Source organism: Podarcis melisellensis (assembly GCF_964234715.1).
Source record: "Podarcis melisellensis genome assembly, chromosome: 3".
In the NCBI taxonomy this organism is placed as follows: Eukaryota; Metazoa; Chordata; class Lepidosauria; order Squamata; family Lacertidae; genus Podarcis; species Podarcis melisellensis.
Window position 1 is genome coordinate 76,177,222 of NC_138530.1, and position 25,516 is coordinate 76,202,737.

Consider the following 25,516-nt stretch of genomic DNA (forward strand, 5'->3'; position numbering starts at 1 on the left):
GGTTTAGTCCTGCTGGCCACATGACCCGGAAAGCTGTCTGTGGACAAATGCCGGCTTCCTCGGCCTGAAGCGAGATGAGTGCCACAACCCCATAGTCACCTTTGACTGGACTTAACCGTCCAGGGGTCCTTTACCTTTTTTTACCTTTTACATATTGTTGAACAGTTAATGGGACACAGCTTCATGGATGTTGGTGGTTGTTCAAACATCTAGCAGAGATACATATCCTTCCCTGAAACGTTTTACAAGCTAAGACAACAGTCCTGAAGAAACTTACTACCTAAATAGTCATTCACTGATATAGTAGGACTGACTGCTATTTAAATGGTTTTGGAACTTTGCTTAAGAAAATTACTGAGATCAAAAGATTTCTCCACACAATGAGAGAAACTGTAGTAGTTAGATTTATTTTTTACTGTATGCCCATTATAGAAAAATAAAACAATTAAAACAGTTACATAAAAGAAAGCACAGAATTTAAACAAGGAAAAAGAAACCATTGTTAAAATCCTCAGTCTAAACGTTTTCATCAACTAGATAGTCTACTGTATAATCTTTGAACTTTTGTTTATAGTTTTTTAAAGAAAAACATGTGAGTGCTATCTTGTAAATAAACCCCTTGGCCGGAATTAATTTTTTTCCAGTTTTTAAGGTACATAACAAGGGTCTTGTAAATCAGATAAAGGCCCATCTAGTCCAACATCCTGTTCTTACAGTCACAGGCAATGTGGCAAAAAACTTCTCTCTCACACACACACACACACACACACACACATATATATATATATATATATATATATATATATATATATATATATATATATTTGCTTTCGTAGATTTTCACGGGTACAGGAATGCAGGTTTTGGTGTCCTCGGGTGTCTTCCCGTGTAAAAGTTGGGGTGTCTAGGCGACGTTTCGACGAGGTCTCACTCGTCATCTTCAGGCTGGTGCTTTCGGCTTCTTGTTACTGGAACAGAGCAGGATCTCAGTGTTTGAGTTCCTATAAATTTTTATAGGTTGGTAGGTAGGATCTTGGAAGGAACACCACTCAGACCAATAGTCAGCTCCATAGGCTCACCTCTACAAAATCTCGCTAAATTTCTCGCCAAGCAACTTCAGCCCTATGCAGAATCCATCTCTTCACACGTTCCAAACTCCTTCCAGTTCATAGAAACAATAAAGAAGCAAAACCTACATCCTAATGACCTACTTGTGAGCTTCGATGTTGTATCTCTCTTCACACAAGTGCCCATTAATGAAGCCTTGACAGCCATTCAAAACAAATACAATCCCCCCGAATACATCTTGGACCTGACCAACCACTGCCTAACCAACACGTACTTCATCCACAATGGACAAAGATACAAACAGATAGAAGGAGCACCTATGGGATCACCCCTCTCACCGGTCATCGCAAACCTGTACATGGAACACTTTGAAACCAATGCTTTAGACAAGTCAGAACACAAACCCAAACTTTGGCTCAGATATGTTGACGACACCTTTGTAATTTGGCCACACGGGAAGGAAAAACTGGATAGCTTCCTCACACATCTCAACAGCCTACACCCCAAAATACAATTCACTATGGAAATAGAAGCCAACAACCAACTTCCCTTCCTTGACGTCCTAATCTACAAAAAACCTGATGGCTCCCTAGGACACACTATCTACCGGAAAAAAACACACACCAACCGCTACTTACATGCACAATCACACCACCACCCTGCACAAATAAACTCCGTAGCCAAGACTCTCATCTCCAGAACCAAACGCCTGGCTGACAAAGACCACTTGACAACTGAGTTACAGAATCTCTCAAATGTGTTAATTGCCAATGGATACCAGCAAAACAGGGTTACGAAGCTAATCCAAAAAGAAACACCCCCCAAAAACCAAGACACAGAAGAAAACAATGGCATGGCCCTCCTTCCTTATATCAAGGGCACTACAGATAAAATTAGCAAAATCCTCCATAAACACAATATCAAAACAGCCTTTTGCACCAACCAAAAAATAGCCAATATCCTCAGAAACCCCAAGGATAAAATCCAGTTGGAAAACCAAGGGGTCTATGAAATACCCTGCAAAGTCTGCCCAGCCACGTACATTGGACAAACAAACAGACGAATAAATGCACGTATCGCAGAACACAAGAATGCCGTCAAAAAAGAAGAAAAAACTTCCTCTCTTTTCCAACACATGAAAGAAACAGGACACGAAATTAATTTTGCAGATTCCAAATTGCTCTTTAACATGGAACATCACCACAAGAGAATAATCATGGAAGCCATCGAGATAGAGAAACACCCTCACAACATGAACAAGCGTGACGACACATCCCGCTTGCCAGACATCTGGAAATTAGCCCTCCCCTCAAAAACTGACACCAGATCCAGAGGCACACAGAACGCCATCACCAATCAACCACACCAGACCCAAACCCAGACCCTCTCCACAGATAAATTACAGACACCATCCAGTAGCCAAACCATGGTGGCACCTCCGGATGCTGCACCCCCCTGCAATCCCTACACAGATCTGGCTGACACAGGCCACAAAACCACAGCTCGCCCCTATACACGAAGCCAAGCCAGAGCACAACTAAGTGCAGTACAGCCATCTTCTCAGAAAAACTCTTCACAAAGTTCAAGAGGTCAAGACACAAAGACTTTAGCAACTAATCCACACCTAATGACCCACCTAAGTGGTACTCAGGATATCACTCAAGAAATCACTCAAGATATCCCTCAAGTAATTAAGGAACAAAAGAAGAAAAGGCACACTAGCCTGGGAACTTCCTCTCTGCCCAGAACATTGGAGGCTATACACCACACCCCCTCAACAGTATTTATAGGAACTCAAACACTGAGATCCTGCTCTGTTCCAGTAACAAGAAGCCGAAAGCACCAGCCTGAAGATGACGAGTGAGACCTCGTCGAAACGTCGCCTAGACACCCCAACTTTTACACGGGAAGACACCCGAGGACACCAAAACCTGCATATATATATATATATATATATTCCTGATATTGGTGCTGCTATATAAAGTTTTCATTGTGGAGAGAAGCTGGGACTCAACTATACAGCTGCAAATAACATGTTTTACCGTATTTTTCGCCCTATTTTTCCCTATGGGACACACTTTTTCCCGACCCCTCTCGCTCTCCAGGCTTCAGGAAGTTATCTGCAGCGTGGGGAGCCCTGCGGGAACTCCCGATGGGCTCTCCACACTGCGGATAGCAGCCTGCCGCCCGGTGCGCAGGGCGCCCTGAAGCAGAGCGCCCTGCACGCCGGGCAGACATCCGCAGCGTGGGGAGCCCTGTGGAAGTTCCTGCTGGGCTCCCCACGCTGCGGATAGCAGCCTGCTGCATGGAGCGCGGGATGCGCTGAAGCAGAGCACCCTGCGCTTTGGGCAGACATCGGCCAGCCCCACAAGCTCGGGGGACAGCGGGGAGGCGCAGCGCCGCCATCCCGCTGTTCCTCAACCTGGTTTTTTGGGGGGGGGAATAAAGGGGATTTCCCCCCCTTTATTTCCCCCCCAAAAAAACTAGGTGCGTCCTATAGGACGGAGCATCCTATGGGACGAAAAATACGGTGTGTTTTAAGTGCAATATGCAATTTGACACTAGATGGAGATGGTGAGCCTTATAGAAAATTCAATGTATTTTTAAAAACACTTTGAGAAAAAGCATTTACAGAACAGAATTATTATTATTATTATTATTATTATTATTATTATTATTATTATTATTATTATTATTATTTACACCGCTCATTTATTTATACCCCACCCACTCTGGGCAGCTTCCAACAAAAGATTAAAAATACATTAAAACATCAGTATGTAGATTCCACCCTGGATATCTGTATTGCTATGGCCCCAGTAGCCCAGAGTACTTCCCTATGATACCAAAAGTAGGTGCCAATCTGTGAAGGTAGCATGTAGATACTTCAACCCAAGTAGCATTCTGAACACAGAAAAAATATGAATCATACCATAACAAGTTCTGTTCATGGGATAAACCAGTTTTGATTTAAGAGACAATGTCTTACCACCTTAGAAGTTTTCATACAAGTCTTGGGGTTCTTTAAAGGCCTTGTGATTCCCAAATTGTGGCTCATAGGAGTCCTTTTGATGGCTTCCCCGGAAAAATAATATTAGAGGTAACTCAAAGGACAAGGGATTCTAAATTCCCCTGCCTTCATATCTTGGGTTTATCATTTGATTGTGCCGTAATGGAAATGAGCATTGCCCATGCCAGGGCTACAATCCTGTGCCAAAATATGGTCTTGCAAGTAAGCCCATAGACGTTAACTAGCCTGCCTTGTTCACATGTCTCAATTTAGGTACATTTGTTGCACATCAGTAGTATGATTGCCTGGATACTATTGTCATTCACTGCAGGTTTACTCAAGCCTGCCTGTTGTAGCTACTAGCTAACAAATCCTGGTTAGTTATTCCTTCAGTGCATATCTACCCTTGAAGTATTAATTCCAAGATAAAATTCTTGGGCAGATTTTCTTACCCTAAGCACACACAGATTATTAACTCATCAGACAGGTGATTGACAAAAAAATTAAGAATTATCCTCTGGGCTGAAGATTTTCAAACCTATTACTGGCAGCCTCAGCATTCCAAGTAGAATGAACAATGGCTGCTAATGCTGATGGCATGTTTATGGTACACCAACCCCATCGTGCTAACTGCATTCTCTAACAAAACTCAGTTTTGTGTTTTCATATTTGGTGGAACAGCGCAAACATGCAAACAATATTGGCACGGATTACTGATTCTCCACTGAATTAAAGAAAACATTTCACCCATTTTTCTATTCCCATGAACCTGCCATGATATATTTTTCTATTGTTACTGATGCTTGACCATTTTGCTAGTGTGAATTCCAAGTAAGAGTCTTTGTGAATTCTTCGATAATAACCCTTATGACAGGAGACTCGTGATTTACCTCCGTTCCTGTCAATCTCTGGAAGCACTCTCAAAGAAATCTGCTTATACAGATTGAGGGCTGGGGGTGGGGAGTGAGGGAGAATACACAGAGCATACAAAAAGTCATGGACAGAAACCCATCTTAACTCTTAGCTGGGATAAAAGCCCACCAAAGATTCATGTAAAATAAGAAAAATGTCCAAAAATAATAACCCAGGTATGAAACAGATGAGCTGTATGGTTGAGATACGGTAAAGCTCAATTCTACGTGCAAAATACCACTCCAGGTTTTTTTAAGTCTAAGCTACAGTTCCTGAAATCAAATAGTTTTTGAGTATATTGGAAAGTAAACATTAAAAGTGAAAGATAAATATTATAAAAATAATATCTGTAAGCAATACAGTATAAGAATATTTTTTAAAAAATGACACTTCTAGAGCCACAATGATACCCAAGAGAATTTTTGCCCCATGGAACATCCTTCTCTCCACCCCCACCCCCCAAGCATGGCTTTCATCTCACTTGAAGTATTTTGTTTTTGTTTTTGTGTAGGTTATTTTTTGGGGGTGTTTCTGATTCTTGTGTCTTTCTTGTAGTTGCAGGTGTGCATTCCCTTTCAAACATTACAAAAACATCAAATCCCACAGGTTACTTCAAACCTTCATTATGCTCCTATGCATTTGATAGGATTTTTAGGATCATTTGAAAGAACTTCTCCAGTGTTTCTCCCTTTAGTTTCACAAGCTTGGTTTTTTTAATAATAATAAAAAAACACACCCAAAAATTCCTATTCCGTCTTTTTTAAAACTCCAAAACCTCTAGAAATTGATGACAGTCCCTGTAGTGTTTTCAGGTAATATAAGCCAGGCTCTCCCATTATGTAGCCAGCAACATTCAGTTTTGCTCAGTCATTCAGACTTTTAGGCAATGGGAATTGTTTTAGGTACAAGATGGATAATGGTGAATTCCTCATGTTGTGTCTCTCCCCTCCCCCATTTCGTAGGGCTTGTCCTTTATATGCTGCCAGTCTCAGACTCAAGGGGCCTATTTGAATCAGTTGCTAGGAAATGCAATTCAGCAGTATTTTGGGCGCTTCCTCTCTTCCTCACCTTCCACTCCTCGAGCTGGACAGCAACACCCTATTTTGCTGGCCATGTGCAGCACCACCATCCCAGGAGTCTTGCATCTCCGTAAGACCACCATGCAAGTCATCAGGTAATGCCCAGGAAAAGGGGATATGATGTATTTGACATTGCCATTCTCTCCAGGTAAAGAGTTTCGGGGGAAGCTTGTGTTCTTATAGAATAAGCTGTGAAAGTTAGGAAACCACTCAGGGACATGCCAATTTTGTTAAACACTAGAAAAGTACTCATATTATTATTTTTTATTAAACGAAAAACCGCACATAAATGATTGTTTATTTATGACTCACTTCTCATGAGGCATCCAGGAGTGGTTTGCAGATATAACTTATATAAAACAGTTACTTATATATAAACAGTTCTATCTATCGAGCGGCAGTGTGTTGTAGTGGTTAGAGTGCTGGCCTAGGACCTGGGAAACTAGGCTTCAAATTCAGTCATGAAGCTCACTAAGTCACCTTGGGCTTCACCTGCTTCTCAGCCAGCATACCTGATACGGCTGTTGTGATGATAAAAGAGTTCCACATATGCCACCTTGAGTTCCTTGGTTATATATTACTCGGTGGGATATAAATGTTTGTGTGTATGTGCGTGTATACATGCACATATATGCACAGAGAATTTAAAAAACACTTATAAATATTAACAACAGTTTATCGCAACAGTACTTACATAAAATCAACTCCAAGATAGGTACCAGTTGGGATGAAGATTTTTAGAAGGCTTGTTGAAAGATCAGCAGCTTTGGAAGGCTCCTATCTGATATGCAATTGGAAGTGCCACACTAAAGGCCTGATTCCAGCTTTGTGCAGAATTGACCTCCTGATAGGATAGTATCTGCAGAGTGAGGTGACCTCATCAAAAAACGCGTAGTTATAAAAGTATTTGAGTGGAAGCTGAAATAGAGGCATGTGGATTTGTTTGAATAATAGGCAAATGTGAATAAATTGCCATATTGTTATTTACCCAAAAGAACATGAGATAGGCACTGCTAATTCACTTTTGGGCCCTTTCTGATTTCCTTCCAGCGAAAGTTACCTGTCGTTTAAAGGTCATGCCCCTCCTCCTCGCCTGGCTTCAGTTCTTGCTTTCATTATTGAAGCATTTCGGAGGACCAAGAGCATTGAAATGTGTGACGTACAGCTGCTGCTCCCTTCTGTGTTGAAATGCCTTGTGCTGGTTAATGAACCACAAGGTGAGCTTGTGAACTGACTGGGTTTTGTTTTTTTAAATTACTTTAGAGCAGGGATAGGCAGAACGTACATAGGGATCTACTGGTAGGTCTCTGGATATTTTGAGGAAGATGGTCAAGGACTTCAGTCTCCCCATCTATTAAACTGCACTGCAGGAATTAAGACCGGAGTGGGGGGGAATAACCAGGAGTGCATTATTGTGTGTTGAAGGACTGGGTTTCATGCAAGTTTTGTTCTTGCCTTAGAATTCTGTATTTGAACTGCATTTCTTTCCATTTGGGGTTTCTAGCACACAACAAGATAGCTCCCACAAGGTTGAAATCTGCCTACCCCTCCTGCAGAGCCTAAGCAAAGAAACAGGTCTGTGCCTTGAGCGGCTCACTATCTACAGGCATGCTGACATTCACACAAACCTATCAGGCATTTGAGTAGTCTGGGGTGCCTTCTTGGGTTGCCAGCTTAAAATGAGCCGAGTTCTGGTCTGCCATGAACACACACCTTACAAAGGCCAGAAGTCAGGCCCACTGAGTTCAGCAAACATTTACTCCCAAGTAAAGTGTGTTAGGTTTGTAGAAAAATCTGCTACTGCCAGTTGTAATCTTGTAGTAACAGAATGAGGCTTTTGCATCAGCTTAAGCTTGTGCCACTCAAAATGGTGGGGGGGGGGGGAGAGAGAGAGAGAGAGAGTGACACACAGAGAGAAGCAAGCCTATATTGTCTCCCAGAGCTGTTTTCCTCTATTGTCTATTAGAAAGCTCCATGTGATTTGTTTCCTGCAGTTAAAAAACTGTCTACAGAGATTCTACAGTGTGTTGTAGAAGGCTGCCAAGCGGGGTCAGGAGGAGAGCTTGCCACCCAGCTGATTTCTGTGTTTAGGTAAGTAGAAAACTGGCCAATTGGCACTGAAACGATTGCAAGGCATTTGACAGAAAACATGTTCTTTTAAGCAACTAATTATCCCTAACATAATTTGAAGTTGATTGTTTATAGTACTCCCATTCTTGGCAAAGCGGGTTGTCATGTGGATCGGCCAAAACAAGAAAGGGGAAACTATTTAGAACGAAGCCACGTTCGTTCCCTTCCCCCACCCTCAGTGGATTTTAATGCCATTGTACAAAGAAGGCATTGCAGGCTTAAAAACACAGGGGCGCATGTTAGGATAATCCTCGGACAGAATTGCATATCATCCCTGGCAGGGAACTGCCTCCCACCTCCATGGCGTGTGGGTGACTTTCCTCTTGTGAAATTATCACACCATCATCAGCAAGTACTGTTTGAGCCCTGTTCAGATGCTGAATTTCCCCATGTGATTAGAATTGAGTGAGGAACAGCAGGGATGCACTGACTACCCCTCTGCTCTGTGGCTTTGCTGTGCCCGCCTCCATCTCCCTTTATGCCTTAGAGGGCAAATGTCTGCAGTTGGGAGCCTGGCACAGATCTGTGCCTGGGGTCCCTTTGCATTCACCATCTCACACCACTGTTAAGCTGGTGCAACCTAGAGGCTTGAATAAATCATGAATGTGAGAATTTGTCTGGGGCTCCCTCATTCATTCATTCATTCATTCATTCATTGTTAGGAAACCTCTAAGTGGTTTACAAAAATACAAAACAAAACATTGACATTCTCAATATTTTTTAAAAAAAAACACTTAAAGGCAGGTACAGTGGTACCTCAGGTTACAGACGCTTCAGGTTACAGACTCCGCTAACCCAGAAATAGTACCTCGGGTTAAGAACTTTGCTTCAGGATGAGAACAGAAATCGCACGGCTGTGGCAGCAGGAGGCCCCGTTAGATAAAGTGGTACCTCAGGTTAAGAACATTTTCAGTTTAAGAACAGACCTCCAGAATGAATTAAGTTCTTAACCTGAGGTGCCACTGTATTTTAAAACATTCAAAACACGAAAGCATTTGTGTTAGAAAGTTTTGGGGGGGGGGATCCCTGACCCCAAAATGTAAATTCAGTATTAGCTAATGCTAGCAATACTTGCAGTCAAGTGAATAGTTGCGTTTCTTTTGGCACTAGAGTCCAATTAGAAGTGGGGACAAGGGGGTCACCAACATAGGTTTCTTGTCAGATTAAAAGCTCGAATCAAAATGATGAACTATTAAAAGAAGGAAAGGGTGTATATTTTGGCCAGAGAATTTCATTTAAATTTGGCACACTTCTTCAGCAAGTGATAGCTAGACAGAAAGGAAAGCTCAGCATCCCTCTGAAATTCAAATTTCTTAAGATTAACATTGACTCTACATGATTTTGTCAACTTACCCTTATGACACCCAGGGGCGCAGGGTGGAATTTTAAATCACTTGTGGTATCGGAAATGGATAAAGGGCTTTTCATCACAGTTTTAAATTGTCATTTGTGCAAACTATGGTTTGCCATAATGTTTTGAATTGAGTACTTTCTCCAGCACATACTGTATTGAAAAAAATAAGTGTTGTATACTTGCTGGATTTGTGGTTAGCTTTTACATTTTTTATATTAAAAATGTGTATATATTATATTACCATACTCCCTTTCTTGCTGCTTCTAGATCTGATCCTATGAGCTCCCTGGACTCGTTTTCAAAAAGAAGTACACATTTATTCAGTAGAGTTTGTTTTCTGAGAATATATTTTTTTGTACCTTGCACTAAATGCCCTTGTTTCTTCCTTCAGGCAGTTTATCCAAGATTACACTACTGTGTATGATAATCAAGTTTACAGCATCTTGGAAGCAGTGGCAGTCTTGGACCAGTCTCTAGTTATCAGCCTGATTCCTGCTATGACAGAGGCCCTGAGGAATTCAGAGTACAAACAAGGTCTTGGCAGAAACGCTGTGCAAAGGTATGTTTGGGGATTACTGTTGCTTTTGGGTGATGAACAGAAGTTCACTCTCTCCACAAAAGGCCTATTTAAACTTACAGTGTAGGTTTCTCCAGAGTTAAATTCTTCCTCGATACTTAGCAAATATGGATGAGATTTATGAAATGAAACACCTTTTCGCGTTTTGTTAAATGCTTTACATTGAAATACGCCAGTAAGCTGTTATCAGAGCCTGATCGCTTCGCAAAGGACTCTGCTTTTTTTGGCTGCGTGAACCCTGTCTTATTTTCTGTTAGAGTTTTGTTTAAATATAAGCAGTATATAAATTGCCCAAATAAATGCTTATTTAATTATCTGTCGCTTTCCATGCAAACACCATATAGTGGGTCCCCACCCCCACTCCATTTATAAGTAGTAGGCTAGTCTGACACTAAGGGTCTTTGGCATGTGCTTGAAAAGCAGGCTCTCAGAATTAGAAGGAAATAAAAGTCATATTATTTTTGCTGCTCCTGGAAAATATCTTTTATCAGAAGGAAGCTGATTTATACAAAGCTTGCCTCTCCCCACAGCTTCTGCATTTCTTGCATTTCAGTGGTTTTCAAACTATGCTGATGCTTTCTGTAGGCTATGGAAGTGGAAACAGAAGCCAGCTTAGTCCTGCAACTATTTATATTATTATTAATAATAATATTTATTGAATTTGTATACCACCCTATACCCGGAGGTCTCAGGGCAGTTCACAGAACAATTAAGGACTTCCACTCATTATGTCTTGTCTGAGTCCACTTCTTAAAGTCAAAGGAATTGTTACTAACATAGGCACGGAAGTCACGGCTTCTGCTTAAATAATTGCTGGTTACATAATTTTTAAATACAGGGTTATTTGACCAGGAAAGCCGGCTCTTGAAGCAGATTTGCATCTGTATCACAATATCCACCTGGTCTCCATTTCACCAGATGGATGGATACAAGTGATGCAGATGGTTAGGTGCACCATATTAAATCAAAGTTAGATTGAGTCTAACTATGGTGTCTAGCAGGGGTGAGAAGCCTCACGCCTAGAGGCCAAATGCAGCCCTCCCGGCCTCTTTATCTGGCCTCCTTTCACATCCTCCTTGGGTGTTTTTGTCCTGGCTGAAATGTGCCCTTGAGCTCTGGCAGTTCTTCTTGTTTCCTTGGAAGGAGAACAGAGAGGGGGGGGTATGAGTTTGTGTAGGAAGTTCACATTTGTTCCTCCACCCCAGAGTTGATCCCAGGGCTCATCTAGTCCAACTCCCTGCAGTTCATGAATATTATTGCCCCACATGGGGCTCGAACCCATGACCCTGAGATTAAGAGTCTTATGCTCTACTGACTGAGCTATCCCACATCTCTGTTTTCAGAACAACCCTTACTGGCTCTTTGGCATGGCCTTGGTTTTCATTAGACATTCTGCACCTGCTTATACGTGGGTCGCGCTGTGGGTTAAACTACAGAGCCTAGGACTTGGAGATCAGAAAGTCGGCGGTTCGAATCCCCGCGACAGGGTGAGCTCCCGTTGCTCGGTCCCTGCTCCTGCCAACCTAGCAGTTCGAAAGCACGTCAAAGTGCAAGTAGATAAATAGGTACTGCTCCAGCGGGAAGGTAAACGGCGTTTCCGTGCGCTGCTCTGGTTCGCCAGAAGCGGCTTAGTCATGCTGGCCACATGACCCGGAAGCTGTATGCTGGCTCCCGCAGCCAATAAAGCGAGATGAGCACCGCAACACCAGAGTTGGTCACGACTGGACCTAATGGTCTGGGGTCCCTTTACCTTTACCTTTTCACCTGCTTATACAGGTACTCAGCGTTCTTTCATTTTCCAAGGCTTCAGAACAGTTCTGAGATTGATTCCCTCAAATTCCCCTGAAGTAACCAACGAATGACTTGACTGATTTCTCAAACTCCGTGACACTGGTTTTAATTAAAGTGTTATATACTTTTGTTTTTTTACTCCTTAACAGAGAAGCCTATAAAAGACTCTTATCTCTACTCAGAGAAGCTGGACAAATGGAGATACTGAAGCTGGGAAATGAAACGCATTAGCAGCACGCCGATTGTTACTTTCCGCACAGTCATTGCAAGGAATGCTGGTCCTTTATGGAGACTGCCAATTCCCTGTCTACAGGTGGACGCTGTCTTAGCTTTAAAATGTGTACTTTGTCCCTCGGTAGCCTTTGGCTGTAACGTGCACGCAACGTGGGTGGGGTGGGGTGAGGAAGTAGCGCCGATGTTTTTCTCTTCCATATGGCAATTGCAAAACCATTGAATCCTAGTAGCAGGGACTATCAGAAGGAAATGACAACAAGTAAAGGAAAGTTGATGACTTAAGGTATTGTTGAAGGTCCCCCCCCCCCTTTAAAGCAAGAATAGTCAAAGGGCAGCAGCAAAGGTAATCTCTAACAGTAAAGTTTTTTCTGCTCTAATGAATCAATACGCTGTGGCTGTCAGGGCTTTCATTCTGACACCTTGAGTGATGTTTTGCTCACAAACACTTCATATGAGCTTGGCGGCTGCGAGGGGGTTCAATCTAAGCAAGGCCAGGGTTAGGTCAGGATGCTTCAGCCCCCTTATGTTAACAGAAGAGCTGGTGTCCGTGTTGCGTGGAACGGTGACAGCTGTCCTAGCATTGTCCCTGTATTAAAAATGTGTAGATGCGCACTGCAGAATTCGACCTCTTAACCCCCTTCTCTGTTGTCCTTGTACGGTTTTGATCCTCGTACGGTGGAGCGAGCCGCGCTCCCGTACTTGAATAACAAGGGCTGGTGCAGTTATAAGAATTGCTACCCAGGTCACTATACAAATTTCATCAATTCCTTTTCTCCCCACCACCCCAATTTTCTATTACCAGTATAAGAATCCCTAGCAAGGAAAAAAAAGTTTCAACCAGATTCTAAGACAGGGAGGAAGGAATGCAGGTGCAAAAACATCTTAATTCAAATCTCTGCTTACTTTTTTTTTTTTTGCATCACATATGATTACATTTTGTATGTAGTAAATTGGATTTGTTAGATATTTCAGAATGTTTATGGTATTTTATCCCTACAGTTCTGAGCTCTATCATAATTCTCCCTGTAATTTCCAAATTTATTTGATGTATGGAATTCACGCTTCCATTAAATTACACAATCTTAGCAACTTACAAGTCATTTGAATTGCAGTAGTGAGTTGTATGGACTTGGCGGCAAAGTCAGGGAACCAAACTAACTTTTCAGAGTTAATGATGAAAGACTGGTTTTTTTGTGTGTGTGTCTATCAATTACTGCCATGGAAACTTCTCCATAATCTTGTTCAGAGCCTTTCTGTATTGTTACCGTATTCTTATGTAAAGGTAGCAGATTATCTCTTTCCTAAATCAACTATCATTACTTCAGATAATACAGTAACTAAAAGCCTCTCTTAGGCTACTTAATATTGCAGAGCATGGAGGTTCTTTTCATTATGAAAGTGACTTTTTGAACCTGCATTGTAGCTTCTTGTAAGCTCCTACACCTGGGAGTTTTATTCATCTCAAAAGGCCTCCATTTCTAAGGGGGGTGGTAGAATTAAGCCCCTTCAAGTGAGATGCCTTCAAAATCTGAGTCTCAGATAACATCTTTAGCATAGACTTCTTCAAAATGAAGCCTCTGTCTTCTGAAATAATAGAAGTATATATTGTAACAAACTGTCTAACGGAACAGAGTGTTTTTTATTATTTCCAGAATAATTAATACTTAACTAGGATTTCTTTTTCTTTTCTTTTCTAAAGGTTTATGTAAAAGTAACATTGCTCTCAGTGCATAAAAAATCACTTGTTTATGTTTCCAGTTAAGCAGTCAGTTGAAAGATTTATTAACAAACTATCAAATGACCACTGACAAATGATCATTTATCTGTGGCTTTATGCAATAGATTTGATTAATAATATTGCAAGTGAGGTTTGTAAGGTCTTCTAGCTGATTAACTAGAAAACTTCCAGAAAGTAGGAAGCTGAAAAAATGATTCTACAGCCCACAGAAAATGATGGAAACTGAGCTGCATTGATCTGTTTCTGTGTTGTATATATTTGTGTGTGGATGCCAAAAGTTGTTTATGCTTATTTTAACATTGCTTTGTTATAAAGTTGTTTTGTTTTTATGGTAAATTCATTTATAAAATTCAGGACCACAAATCCTGATCATGGAACCCACTTCAAAGCAAGTATGGGTCAGAAGTATGTTACCCTGATTTATAATTGCATGTCTAGAAAGACTGATGTCAGTGTGACTACCCTACAGTATTCTAACTGATTTGATTGCAAACTAAAAATCCTTTTATTGTGACTTGCATCTTAACCTGTTTCTGTTTTAAACTATGTCTGGCTTTGAGAAGGTGTGACAGCTGTTGCTGTGATCACATCAAACTGATAAAAGGAACCCATCAGTAGACTGCGTTCCAGAAGATCCACTGTGCACCTATTACTTTATTATTCTCATCTGTATAACGGGGAATGTTCCACATTGCAGTAGGGAATTCTTCATAGAAGAATGAAGGAAGCCCCTGCATGTATGCTTTGGAGCAGAGTGGGGGGTGGGTCCTATTAGATCACCAGCTGTTACTATTTTTAAAGAGTATCTTCAGAAAGTGCTGGTATCTGTGGTATCTGTGTGTCCATAGAGGCCTTTCCTAGCATCCACAGGGCTTCTTTCCCAACCGAAATTAGGCTTGAAAGAAGCATTCTGTTGTAGCCAATGCATACCACAGCTGTTTCTTCAGTTTGCAGATGAACTCATAGGCACCAAAATGGACACTTCTATAAGTAAGTGAAATGTATTGCGCTCAGCCATAATGCATACTTCCCCTTCTTGCATTCCAGTCCACTCCTGTATATACATGTTTCATGCAATCTGCAGAACTTTTGAGAGGGCTTGGGACTTTAACTGGGAAGCCTATTGGACTTGGCTCCATTTTATTTTATTTTTCTGCAAGGGGAGAGTGCACTTGGTGGAGAACCTCACCTGACCAGTTTCCATCATCAGTAGTCAGCATGCTGATGGGCAAGGTAAGAAACAGACTAATATAGTTTAAGGGTCTGCTCTAGAGTATTTGGGGACCATTTTTGTGACGAAGTTTTTCCAACTTTTTTTCCTCCAAGATGCTTCTATTCTCCATATCTGTGTTGCACTGTACATCTGAATGGTAAGTCTTATCTTTCGGTTTTGTATGATTTTCTACAGTGCTATATGGTTCAATGCTCTTTTAATCCAGGCTCCTCTTGTAAACTTGAAAGAATCTGGGTGCCTCCGTTACATTTTCACTTTAGTATAGGGAAAGAAAAAAGTCTAGCATGTGCACCACCTCCCCCCCCCATTGCTTAGTTTCTTAAGCATCAAATGGTTGTCCGTGATACTGTAAAAAGAGGGGGGGGGGTCATTGTTGCAAAATTTCATACTAATTGCCATCATTCACAATTATATGTATATCCACTTTGTAAAATTTCCCATTTTTTTTATTGTTGGAAAGATGAAGATGTGTTTTAAATTACAAGAGCGTTTCATTTCAAATTAAATGATGAAGCCTCTTCCTTGTTACAAAAGCTTCTAAGATCCAGGGGGTGTAAAAGATACCTTTTATGATAGAAGAAAGCATGTTTTTTAAAAAAAAATAAATCTAAATAGTATTGGGTATAGTTTTCCTGGCAAGTTAACATAGATACACTAAATGGATACATCTAAATGGACCAGTTTGTCAAGAAAATAGGTAATGCTTATTGTGCTCAGTTTCTTCATTTCTTCATTTCATTTCGTGTCTGGAGACAGAAGTATTCCAAATATTAACTGAGACAGGCATGAAAATGGTTAGGAATCACATTTGCTTTTTTAAAAAAACAGCTTCAGACACTCAATCTGTTCATCAGATCAATATACTAAGAGCATTTTACAATGTTTGTATGAATTTGCCGATGGAATCTTACTTTTCTAATGCCATATACAACACCCTGGTGATCAGTGGGCAGTTTGCAAATGTTTGTTGAAGCACCTACTCTATTGGTGTCTTACGATATACTGGCAAGTTAGCAACCTTTGCTCCTCTCCCTCCCCCCCCCCCGCCCCACTCCTCCTCTTTTATGGTAGTGAATAGGTCTGCTTCTGGATGTCCAGAAATGCACATTGGCTTATTTCAATATGTTTTCTTTGAGGAACTGTTACTATTGTTCCCGGGCCCTTCTTAGTCGGCCATTTTAGCCGAGTTCAGATGTTCAACCTAGCTCAAATTGATGTCTTCAAATAATTTAACTGCTTCTTCCTATTCAGTCCATAAATTTTGTAAATTTTCTTTCCTTCTGCTTCATAGTGTTTATCACATACTAAAAATGGGAATTCTCTAGCCAGAATAGACATTTTGTTTTCCCCTTTAGTGTGAGAACCAAGTTATTTCTTGGATTTTAGAAGGTGTTCTTGTAGTATGGATGGGCCTGCTGGGAAGGTTTCTGATCAGATCAGGACCCCTCACACCTGCTCCACAGGCCACGTTTTGGCCCAAAGTCCTGAGGTTCCCCATCTTTGCATTATCTATAGACTTCTTAGTGAGGTGGCTACTGCTGTGCGTACATTTTATTAATACGAGCAGCAGTGGGAAATGTCTTGGTCACATGGCTTGCTATTATGTTGTGGTTCAAAATCATGTAAGCAATGCATAGGTGATATGATATAACATGTGCAATTCAGTTTGTGTGAGACTTGGATGATGCAAAGTCTTCAACTGTGTTCATCCAGTTGTGCTCAGTGGGACTTGCATGCAGATTTCCCAAGTTCATTAATTTACTGGAATTAAAGTTATAGGTAGGCTCGGTAAAAACAAAAAAAAAACTTGGTTGTTGAAATTTGCTTTATCTGACATTGCACGCACTAGTCGCCATGTAGTATCATAAACAGACCTGCTGAAATGCTCCCTTTCCAAATTGAAATCTAATTGGCAGTCCTCCAAATGCATTCACACTTTAGAGTTTTTCTAATACCAAGAGAGCATTTTTTCGTGTCTTAATGTCTGTTGTGCAAGGCACATTTGATGCCAGAACAATGGATAATGCATATCTCTGCAACAAGCATGGTTTACAAATCTGTATAGTTATTCCTTTCTTTCCACACTAGAAGTACCATTGAATGAATGGCAGGTGTATCTTCCTCACCATTAGAAAAGAACAAATTGGAAAGTCAAACCTTGCAAAACATAGCAAGTTGCCACGTTTAAAGATGTGAAGCTGAACATCCTGTGCCTGAGATTGCAACACGGTAAGTGGCTCTTGCAAACCAATTATAGGCAGGTTGCTTAACATAGTGGAATATCATGAAAATGGTGAGCAGTTTCTTTCAAAACTCAAGAGGAACCAGACAGACTAGATGCATATTTGTTTTGGGAATACTGTACTGCAATTCCTACAACTTGGATCAAGCTGAACAGGCCGGTCAGAGACCCAGAAACAATTTATTGTTCAAAACGTACTTTGGGAGAAATGAATTTGCATCGAGTAGATTTTCTAGAGCTGAATTTTTTAATGAACATTTGTGCTTTGGTATGCCAAATGTGAATTCATATCTCCAACTGTCACTGTAGTTAACAGATATGAATGCTTTTGAGCTCTTAAGAATGATATAGTCTTAGCATCCTAGTAAGAAATATTTTAACTGATAAGAGTTTATGGTTAGAAATTATCTGTGGTGTGCATTACTCATCCTATGCAAAATGTGCCATGACTTGATGTCACCTGTTCTCCACAGTGGAGGGATCCATTGGTAGTGGCGAGGGAGAACTTTTGCTGATCCTGTTCGTCTTCCTGTAGCCTCCAAAGCTATCTCCCTCACTATTCTAGAGGGTCCTCCAAAACCTCTTAAACAGAGCAGGAGATAGGTAACGAGCCCCCTCCACCCATTTCTAGTGCTTATCTATAAGCACTGTAGAAACTGCATCCTTGCAAGGGTGGTTTCATCAGAATCATAGAGTTGGAAGAGACCACAAGGGCCATCGAGTCCAACCCCCTATCAGGTCAAGTGTTTGTGTGCAACAGATTTGTCTCTTGCAAAACCTTTATGTGTGGTACAGGTCTTAGGAGTTTTCAAACGTAAAAATATTGCGAGGCAGAGATGATACAGTAGTCAGACAATAAAGTTTTATTGTAAACTGTACATATGCCTGTAATATAGAATGGAGGCACATTTGTATGAATGTTTTCTGGTATTAACTTTTACCTATGCAGCTGGCAGTTTCTTGAACTTAGTTTGTGAATTCACACAGCAGACAAACAAAATGGTTCCTCTTGTAACTGTGAGTTGGCCAATTTTATTTTCAAGGTTTTCAAAAATATGAAGATATTGCACATTAATAAAACTAAACTTGGAGCTGTCGGTAAGAATGGCCTGCATGGATGAAACTGGAATGTTCCCTCAAATGGGTATTATACAGTAATGACTGCAGAAATGTGAAGGTGATAACCCAGTTATACCACCCCACTTGTTCAACTGACATGTCATTTGGCGCAAAAGTCAGGGAGAGAAAGGGGAGCCCATTGCGTTTGCCGTCGTGACTGGCTCTCTCCCTTAGGGCCTGTGTTCTAGTTCGTTACTGTCAGGTATTCATCGTCACGATTGTTCCTTGGACAGGAAGCCAAGACTTAGGGACCCTGGCTCTGTGATAGAGCACATACTTGTAGGAAGAAGGTCCCCAGTTCAATGCCTGGTATCCCCACTTGAAAGGAACAGGTAGCACATGTCATAAAAAGACAGCTGCATGAGACCCTAGTAAGCTGCTGTCAGTCAAGAGCAGACAGCGGAAGTTAGATGGAGCAATAGGCTGACACAGCATAAGGCAACTCCTGCTAGACAATGGAGATGTATTGTTTCCAAACAAGGTTCTGTATAATTTCCGGAGCCAAGTGTTGATATTTAGCACTCGAAAAATCCACTGGCTCCAAAGCATTCTCTGACTTGACTACCTGTTAGTTAAGACAACTGTGAGGAAGTAATGCAGACTGCAAAATAGACTCCTCCAGTCCAAAATAAAAAAGCACAATATTTAGGTTTCCTAACAATACAATTTGCAGTGCTCCCAACTATACATAAAATGTGTGACTAATTTTATTGAAACTGCCAACTACCACAGTAAGTAAAGAATATATCCCTCCTTTCTAAGTGCAAACTCTTGTAACAGTTGCCCTTCCAAAACTGTATTGGGGGAGGGGGCAGTGCATAGCATATCTTAATGCCAACTGCTTTGCCTTGCAACATTCAAGCTGGTTGCTACTACCCTTCCCCAGCAACAGGATCCTCAAGTTAATGTGAATGAAAATACTGTTTCCCAGGTTCTCTTACTTACACATTTTTAGTTGTTAAATCCCTCCTGCCTTTTTTGTTAACTGTAAGTGCTAAAAATTGGGAAGGCTAGTATAGAGCAGTGCAAAATTGCCCAGAGCCAGATGCTTAATCAGTTACTTTAAATTGCTCTTTAGGGCAAAACTTAAAATAGGCAAAAATAAATTTCAGAATGGTCTCTAGACAAGAGTTACTCTCCTTGCAGCTTTTGCCAAATGAAGATATTGGAATTAAGCAGGATGGGGTGGGGACAGCTTTCCTAAAGGTTTCTACTAAATAGTTCTGTAGTTTCAAAAACCACTTTGGATACAAAGACGTACAAACTCAAGCTTAACAAACAAATTTCACTATGTCTAAGTTGCAATTCAAGGTCTAATTCTATAGGGAACACTACAGCAAGGCATTACAACAACCTTTAATGTGCCTGTCTCACTCCTCCGTTCTGCATGACACTTTTGTTCTGTCGATAGCACCACCTAGCTGCCTTTTCTCCAGCATAAACTTTTAATGACTACATTGCTTTTAGTCCAGCCTTTAACCCTCACCTCCAAGAGGCAGTCATCTGGTTCTTCAGAGGCTAACAGAGCTCCTTACACCTGCAGTTGAGAAATGTTGGAATGCACAGCAGTTACAACTTCAAGGTTTTTCTAAGAGCAAGTACTCAAATAAGTCCTTTTCCAGCCTTTTTTTAGTGAAGTCCAAACTCATTGCAATTGTAGCCCACATTTTGAGGATTTCTATGTTTAAGTGAAAAAGCAAAATTCATTTTTTGCACGTCTTTGACAGTACCTAGCACTAGAAGCAACCACCTATGAAACTAAATCAAGGATCCCTTTTTTGCCAAATATATTAAATTGCATATGTAGTATTTTGTTTCCTCATTGACGTATCACACTCTCTTTTGCAAAGCACTTTGGGAAGTCAGTAATCCTGGCAGATCCTTATAAGTGTGAAGCCAAATAAACTGCATAAAATGTTCCTAGAATACTTAGTGAGCAAAGATGCCCAAGCCCTGCTTGAAGGTAGGAAGGTCTAGGTGCAATTCTGGCCCCCTTTCATTAGTGTTCTTTTTGGCTTCTACTGCATTTAATACAATAAAGAATTTCAGAGCAATTCTTCCCCTTTTGGTTGATTCGAAGATGAAATCAGGATGGATGAAGAAGCTTCCTCTCTCGTCAGTCACGCTCCTTTTCTCACATAGTGCCTATCTTGTGATGAGGCACTTGCAAAGGCTGCAGGTTGGGGCATGTTGAGTAGGGTGCCGGAAGGAAGCAGGCAGCTATCCCATTAGAAGGAAAAGGCAAGGTGGGCCCATAGAAAACCTCTTCTTTTCCTTCCTTACTAACATCCAGCACCTAGTAAGAGCCAAATACAAGGTGAGTAAAAGCTTAAATATTTATCATGAACCAAAGGTATTGTTGTTCCACTGATCTACTATTCTATATAATCAAAGTTATGTGCCAGCCATCCCTGAAAACAAAAGAAAATACCCAGAATTTGAGCACTGTGTACCTGTTGCAAACAAGTTGACCCCAGCATGCCTGAACTGTTGCCACGCTCTATGGCACAGAGCTGGTCTACACATTCAGCAGAGTGACGTACTGCTTCAGACTACAAGTGAGGACTAAGAGTGTCACTTTTTGATGCTCTCAAATTTAAAAAGATTTGCAGTAAGAAAAATGACCACAGTAAGCAAGTCAAAAACTGGCGCCAGGCTCAATAACAGCAACAAGTCTTACATGTATTGTAGCAAACACTTGTATAACACCCCACTTCATATTAAATGCTGATCTCCTCCAATACTTGCATACTACAGTACATATAAGAATGGCAATTAAATATTCACATCCTTTTTTCCCTTATTTCCATGTATTTTAGTTATTACGAATGGCTTCCTTTCATGTATGTAGTAGAAAAGATTGTGTCTAAATACTTCCTCTCAAAATCAATGAAAACTTTTTTAAAATGATCAGTGTAAAGCACATTTCTTGTTAGAGACACAGCTTTGAGGATTTGTTTTAAGGAAAGATAAATACTTGGCACACTCTAAAGGCATGCAATTTTTGTAAATCGCCTAAACATACACTCTTAAAACAATGTGAATTGATATTAAAGACCAAGATTCCTACCAAAGTTTTCATTGGGAATCAGCACATATGCACATGTCAGTTCTGTTGGTGCCCTGTTACTTCTGTTTAAGAACACTTATTAAAAGCAAGAATTAAATGGTAGCAGTGGAAAATAAATGTATGTAGCTGTACTACTATGAAGACTGCTGAACAAGCAAGCACTTTTTACCTTTACCCCTATGAGCTTTTTCAAAAGTAAGTGGTGTTGCCAACTTATGATCCTAACAGTTTAAACAAGTTGCTTTTCCTCTTTTCTTTGAAGTTTAAATCAATTGCATAGGTCTGTTTCACCAAAAAGATATCCCAGTGTGAACAATTCTGGAAAAAGTAACCTTGCAATACCCCTGGGAGAGACTCAAAAGAAGGAGCCTAAACCACTGACCTGGATACATGCGGAGGGTTCATTTGTCCAAAATGAGTAGCCACCAACTAAGTATATTCTGCCATTGTGAACAGCAACTCCCGATTCATTTTGGCCTGAAGCAGAAAAACAAAACCATATGTGGTGTGTGTGTGTGTGTGTGTGTGTGTACACACATAATACACACACACACACACAACTTCTATACTGTGAGATGCTACACATAGATTCAGCTAGCCAGCTGTTTACATGGAAACCTTGCTATAATCTCTCTTAAAACTGAGTCAACAGACAAGCTTATTGGTATATTTCCAATGTTTTTGAAGAATCTAAAATAGTACAACACACCCATGTAAGTTGTAAGTTCTACTTATTGTAAATTTCTCCTGCTGCTGTAGACATTTGCCCAAGCATTTCTATTTAAGTATATTTTAAAAACATGTGCAGCACTCTTCAGCATTTCTATTCCCACCATACACCAAATAATGCTATTATTTTGAGGGGAACAGGTACATCAACAGCTGATGTACAAGCTGTGTTCTTGCACTGGTATACACCATAGTCAGATACAAGTGGTCTTTACTGGTTGTGATAGCACTGATCACTTTTAGAGCAGGATAAAAGGCACCTGAACTTGTTTTAACAACTCCCCATCTTCTGTCTTTGCAGTTGATTAGCAATAATAAACCACCTATGAGCAAATGTCAACAGTAGCAGGTAGTGGTCATAGGATAGAATTGGAATAGAGCAGGCCTGCAACAACTTTTGCAGCCCCACCCAATAAAAAGAAGAGCTTCTAAATAAGTTGCCATACATGACGGGGCTGGCCTGACAAGTCAAAAGTGGTGCATGTCTGGGATGAGGAAAAGTAGTGTTTTCAGCACCCCGCACATTTAATTATATGAAGTAGGGAAAGGAATCCCGATATTTCCTCTTGTATCACAGAGTATCCAGCACTGGGCTCCTGTTGGTCTATTGCTTCGATGCCAGAACTTGCATGAAGCTGATTGTGTTTTGCTTCCCTTGCAGATCAGCAAAATCCAAAGCTCAAACTGCAAACTAACTGAATTTAAAAGTGAGGGAGGAGGGAAGAATTTGACTTGAAACTTTGCTGTAGTGCCATACTCTACTAAAATATACAAACAAAATACTTGCCTGTCAACAGACTGAAGTTGCAGCGTGTCCACTGGTCAGTGTCTATATTGTAGGAATCTATGTGGCGGACAAGAATCCTGTCATTGTTATAATCCAGGTCATTGCCTCCTAAAACATACAGCTTCCTTTGCACAGCTGCCATTGAATGGTAGACTCTTCTCTGCAACATGGGGCTGCGGCTAAGCCATTTATTCTGTAAATATAAACATAAGAGAACTGGTTCACATTAATTTCTAGAGGGGGAAAAAAATCTTCTTTCTTACTAGGTTCAAGGTGGCTTGCAATAAATGTTACCCATATAGCCACATCAAAATAATGTTTAAAAATTAAGTAGTAACTTAAGTTTTCATAGCCCAAGCTATTAAAATTAACCAAATGAATGAAAATTTAGCCAAACATTTTCCCAGGCAGAAATGTCTTGCTTGGTGCCCTTTTATTTCTTAATGTGTATCACTGGTTAGGTAAACAATAGTGATATTTTTAATTGGTAAAAGAAGAGGTGAAACAAATTTATCATTAGAAGAATGGAGAGTAGTGTGCATGAAACAGTGGAAATCGTAAAACAATTGCACCATGTAGCCCCATAATGTATAGCTATCCGTTATATTGTGTATTATTTGGCTAGGAGGAATTAATATTTGCATTAGCAGTCCAGTCCCTTGACACAGAACTATAGACACCATCTGCTTTGCAAAGCCTGCCTGCATCCCCTGATTATATCTTAGCTTCCTCCACAGCAGTGACTGCCAGGTAAGCTGCTAAGCACTGCAAAGGCAAGGAAACAGAGGGGCCTGGTGGGGTCATTCCTAATAAGCCAGTGTGTGAATACTAATCAGCAGTGGAGAAGCAGAGGTCACCCCAGCCTGCCTGTTGGCAGGTAGCTATGTGCTCAGTGGCAGATGGTAGGCATTATCAGCACTCCACAAAGGCCTAGCGCAGAAACAGGCACTAGCACCGAATTATAGAGGTATTGAGATTCTGTGCAAGGCGCAAGCAGATGTGAGGTTCTTCCAGTGCCCACCGTATACAATATGCCAGCAGAATTTTTAAAAAGAGCGTGTGTGTAAAAACACGAAGCCGACCTCATTGTAAGAATGCTAACAGACACTTTCTACCTATTAACTGTTTGTGTTTGGGGGCTCTGGCCTAAAAGGAACCCAAGTATGCAGAGGGCCAGAAAGTGGGAGGAACAGCTTCTGAGTCCCCAAAGGCAACAAAATATAATACACATAAAAAATGGGAGCATTAGAAAATGTAAATAAATAGGCAGGATGTTATTTTGTTCATAGTGAGGCTGAAACTGCTGTGGACAAACATTTGCATGCAAAACAAATCCTAGGCTTCATACAGAGAAAAGTCAACTGGGCTAGGTTTTGGTGCAAGAAATACAGGTACTTCTAAGGGGTTTAAGGTGGCTCAATGCACTGCTAAAATCAAGCCCCTTTTCTGTAATCACAAATCGCTATTTTGCCAGCAAACGGGACTAAAGAATGCACGAAATCTGCCTAAAGCTGGAAGTAGAAATTATGCAAATCAGATGGCTGCTGGTGGTGAATAAGGCAGCTTCCTGGGTCTGTTCTCCACATCTCTCAACTTTTAGTGCAGAGCTTTCCAAACTTTTCATGTTGGTGACACTTTTTAGACATGCATCGTTTTGCAACACAGTAATTCAGTTTTACTAGCAAAAACCAGAGGTTAAACTAACCCCTTTCCAGCCCCAGGAGGAGCGCAGGTAGTGTTCACACAACACAACTACACACTGCAGCCTACACACTAACATGTCACGAGACACTGTTTGGAAAGCTCTGATTTAGTGGAACTTGCGTCACATTGTGTTTCTCCACCAACACCACCTATGTGAAATGGAAGTGCACAAATGTCATATTATAAGGCAAAATTGCACCAAATATTTATTTTCAGCAAACATTTACTACATTTGCATCCAGCCTTTCTTCAAGGTAGTGTAGGTCATTCTTCCCTCTCCACTCTATTTTATCTTGTCAGCCATGTTTGAGGTAGGCAAGGCTGAGATAAAGTGACCAGCCCAAGGTCATCCAGCGAGCATGTGGCTGAATGGGCTTTTGAACCCAGGTCTCTAAAGCCCTGCATTTCCACCCATTCTTCCCTAACCTGGTGTCCCCAGCTGCTCTGGACTACAGGGAGGCTGGTAGCAGATGGGAGTTCAAGATTTCAGAACACTGTCCCAACCACGACACAAGGAGAAGAACAAGATACGGAACTGCCTTTACCTGTTATGTGTTGTAAGGTTCTTTTAACTGGTTTTTATTTCATTAGGAGAAGAATATTAACTGAATGATTAAGAATCTGGTCTAAAGGTTCCTCAGAAAGTTGCACTAATATACACTTGGCTACATTCCAAAACATAGCTAAGTGTACATAGCCCCACTGATCTCAATGGGCATCAGAACACTTAAGTCTGAG

General features: G+C 40.9%; 2 protein-coding genes and 1 long non-coding RNA gene across 4 annotated transcripts in view; 2 read left to right on the plus strand and 1 right to left on the minus strand.

Annotated features, from left to right (window-relative positions):
- MMS22L (MMS22 like, DNA repair protein) overlaps window positions 1-14,407 on the plus strand; it is an 84,217-nt gene extending 69,810 nt beyond the window's left edge. Inside the window, exons 21-25 of the mRNA XM_081904603.1 lie at window positions 5,953-6,164; window positions 7,120-7,286; window positions 8,064-8,160; window positions 9,945-10,112; window positions 12,071-14,407. Coding sequence (XP_081760729.1) covers window positions 5,953-6,164; window positions 7,120-7,286; window positions 8,064-8,160; window positions 9,945-10,112; window positions 12,071-12,152 — 726 coding nt within the window. The 3' untranslated portion in view covers window positions 12,153-14,407. The remainder of the gene's footprint in view (window positions 1-5,952; window positions 6,165-7,119; window positions 7,287-8,063; window positions 8,161-9,944; window positions 10,113-12,070) is intronic.
- A 339-nt stretch (window positions 14,408-14,746) lies between these two features.
- LOC309366480 lies at window positions 14,747-19,991 on the plus strand. The gene is made up of 3 exons (XR_014166718.1): window positions 14,747-15,263; window positions 17,216-17,356; window positions 18,319-19,991. It is a non-coding gene; the product is annotated as an uncharacterized lncRNA (long non-coding RNA).
- The window catches only part of KLHL32 (kelch like family member 32), a 66,144-nt gene continuing 58,845 nt past the window's right edge, over window positions 18,218-25,516 (minus strand). For both annotated transcript variants that reach the window (XM_081905085.1, XM_081905084.1), the window contains 3 exons: window positions 23,075-23,267; window positions 21,941-22,035; window positions 18,218-20,784 (listed from right to left, as the gene is read on the minus strand). In XM_081905085.1, the coding sequence (XP_081761211.1) occupies window positions 20,623-20,784; window positions 21,941-22,035; window positions 23,075-23,267 (450 nt within the window). In that variant the 3' untranslated portion in view covers window positions 18,218-20,622. The remainder of the gene's footprint in view (window positions 20,785-21,940; window positions 22,036-23,074; window positions 23,268-25,516) is intronic.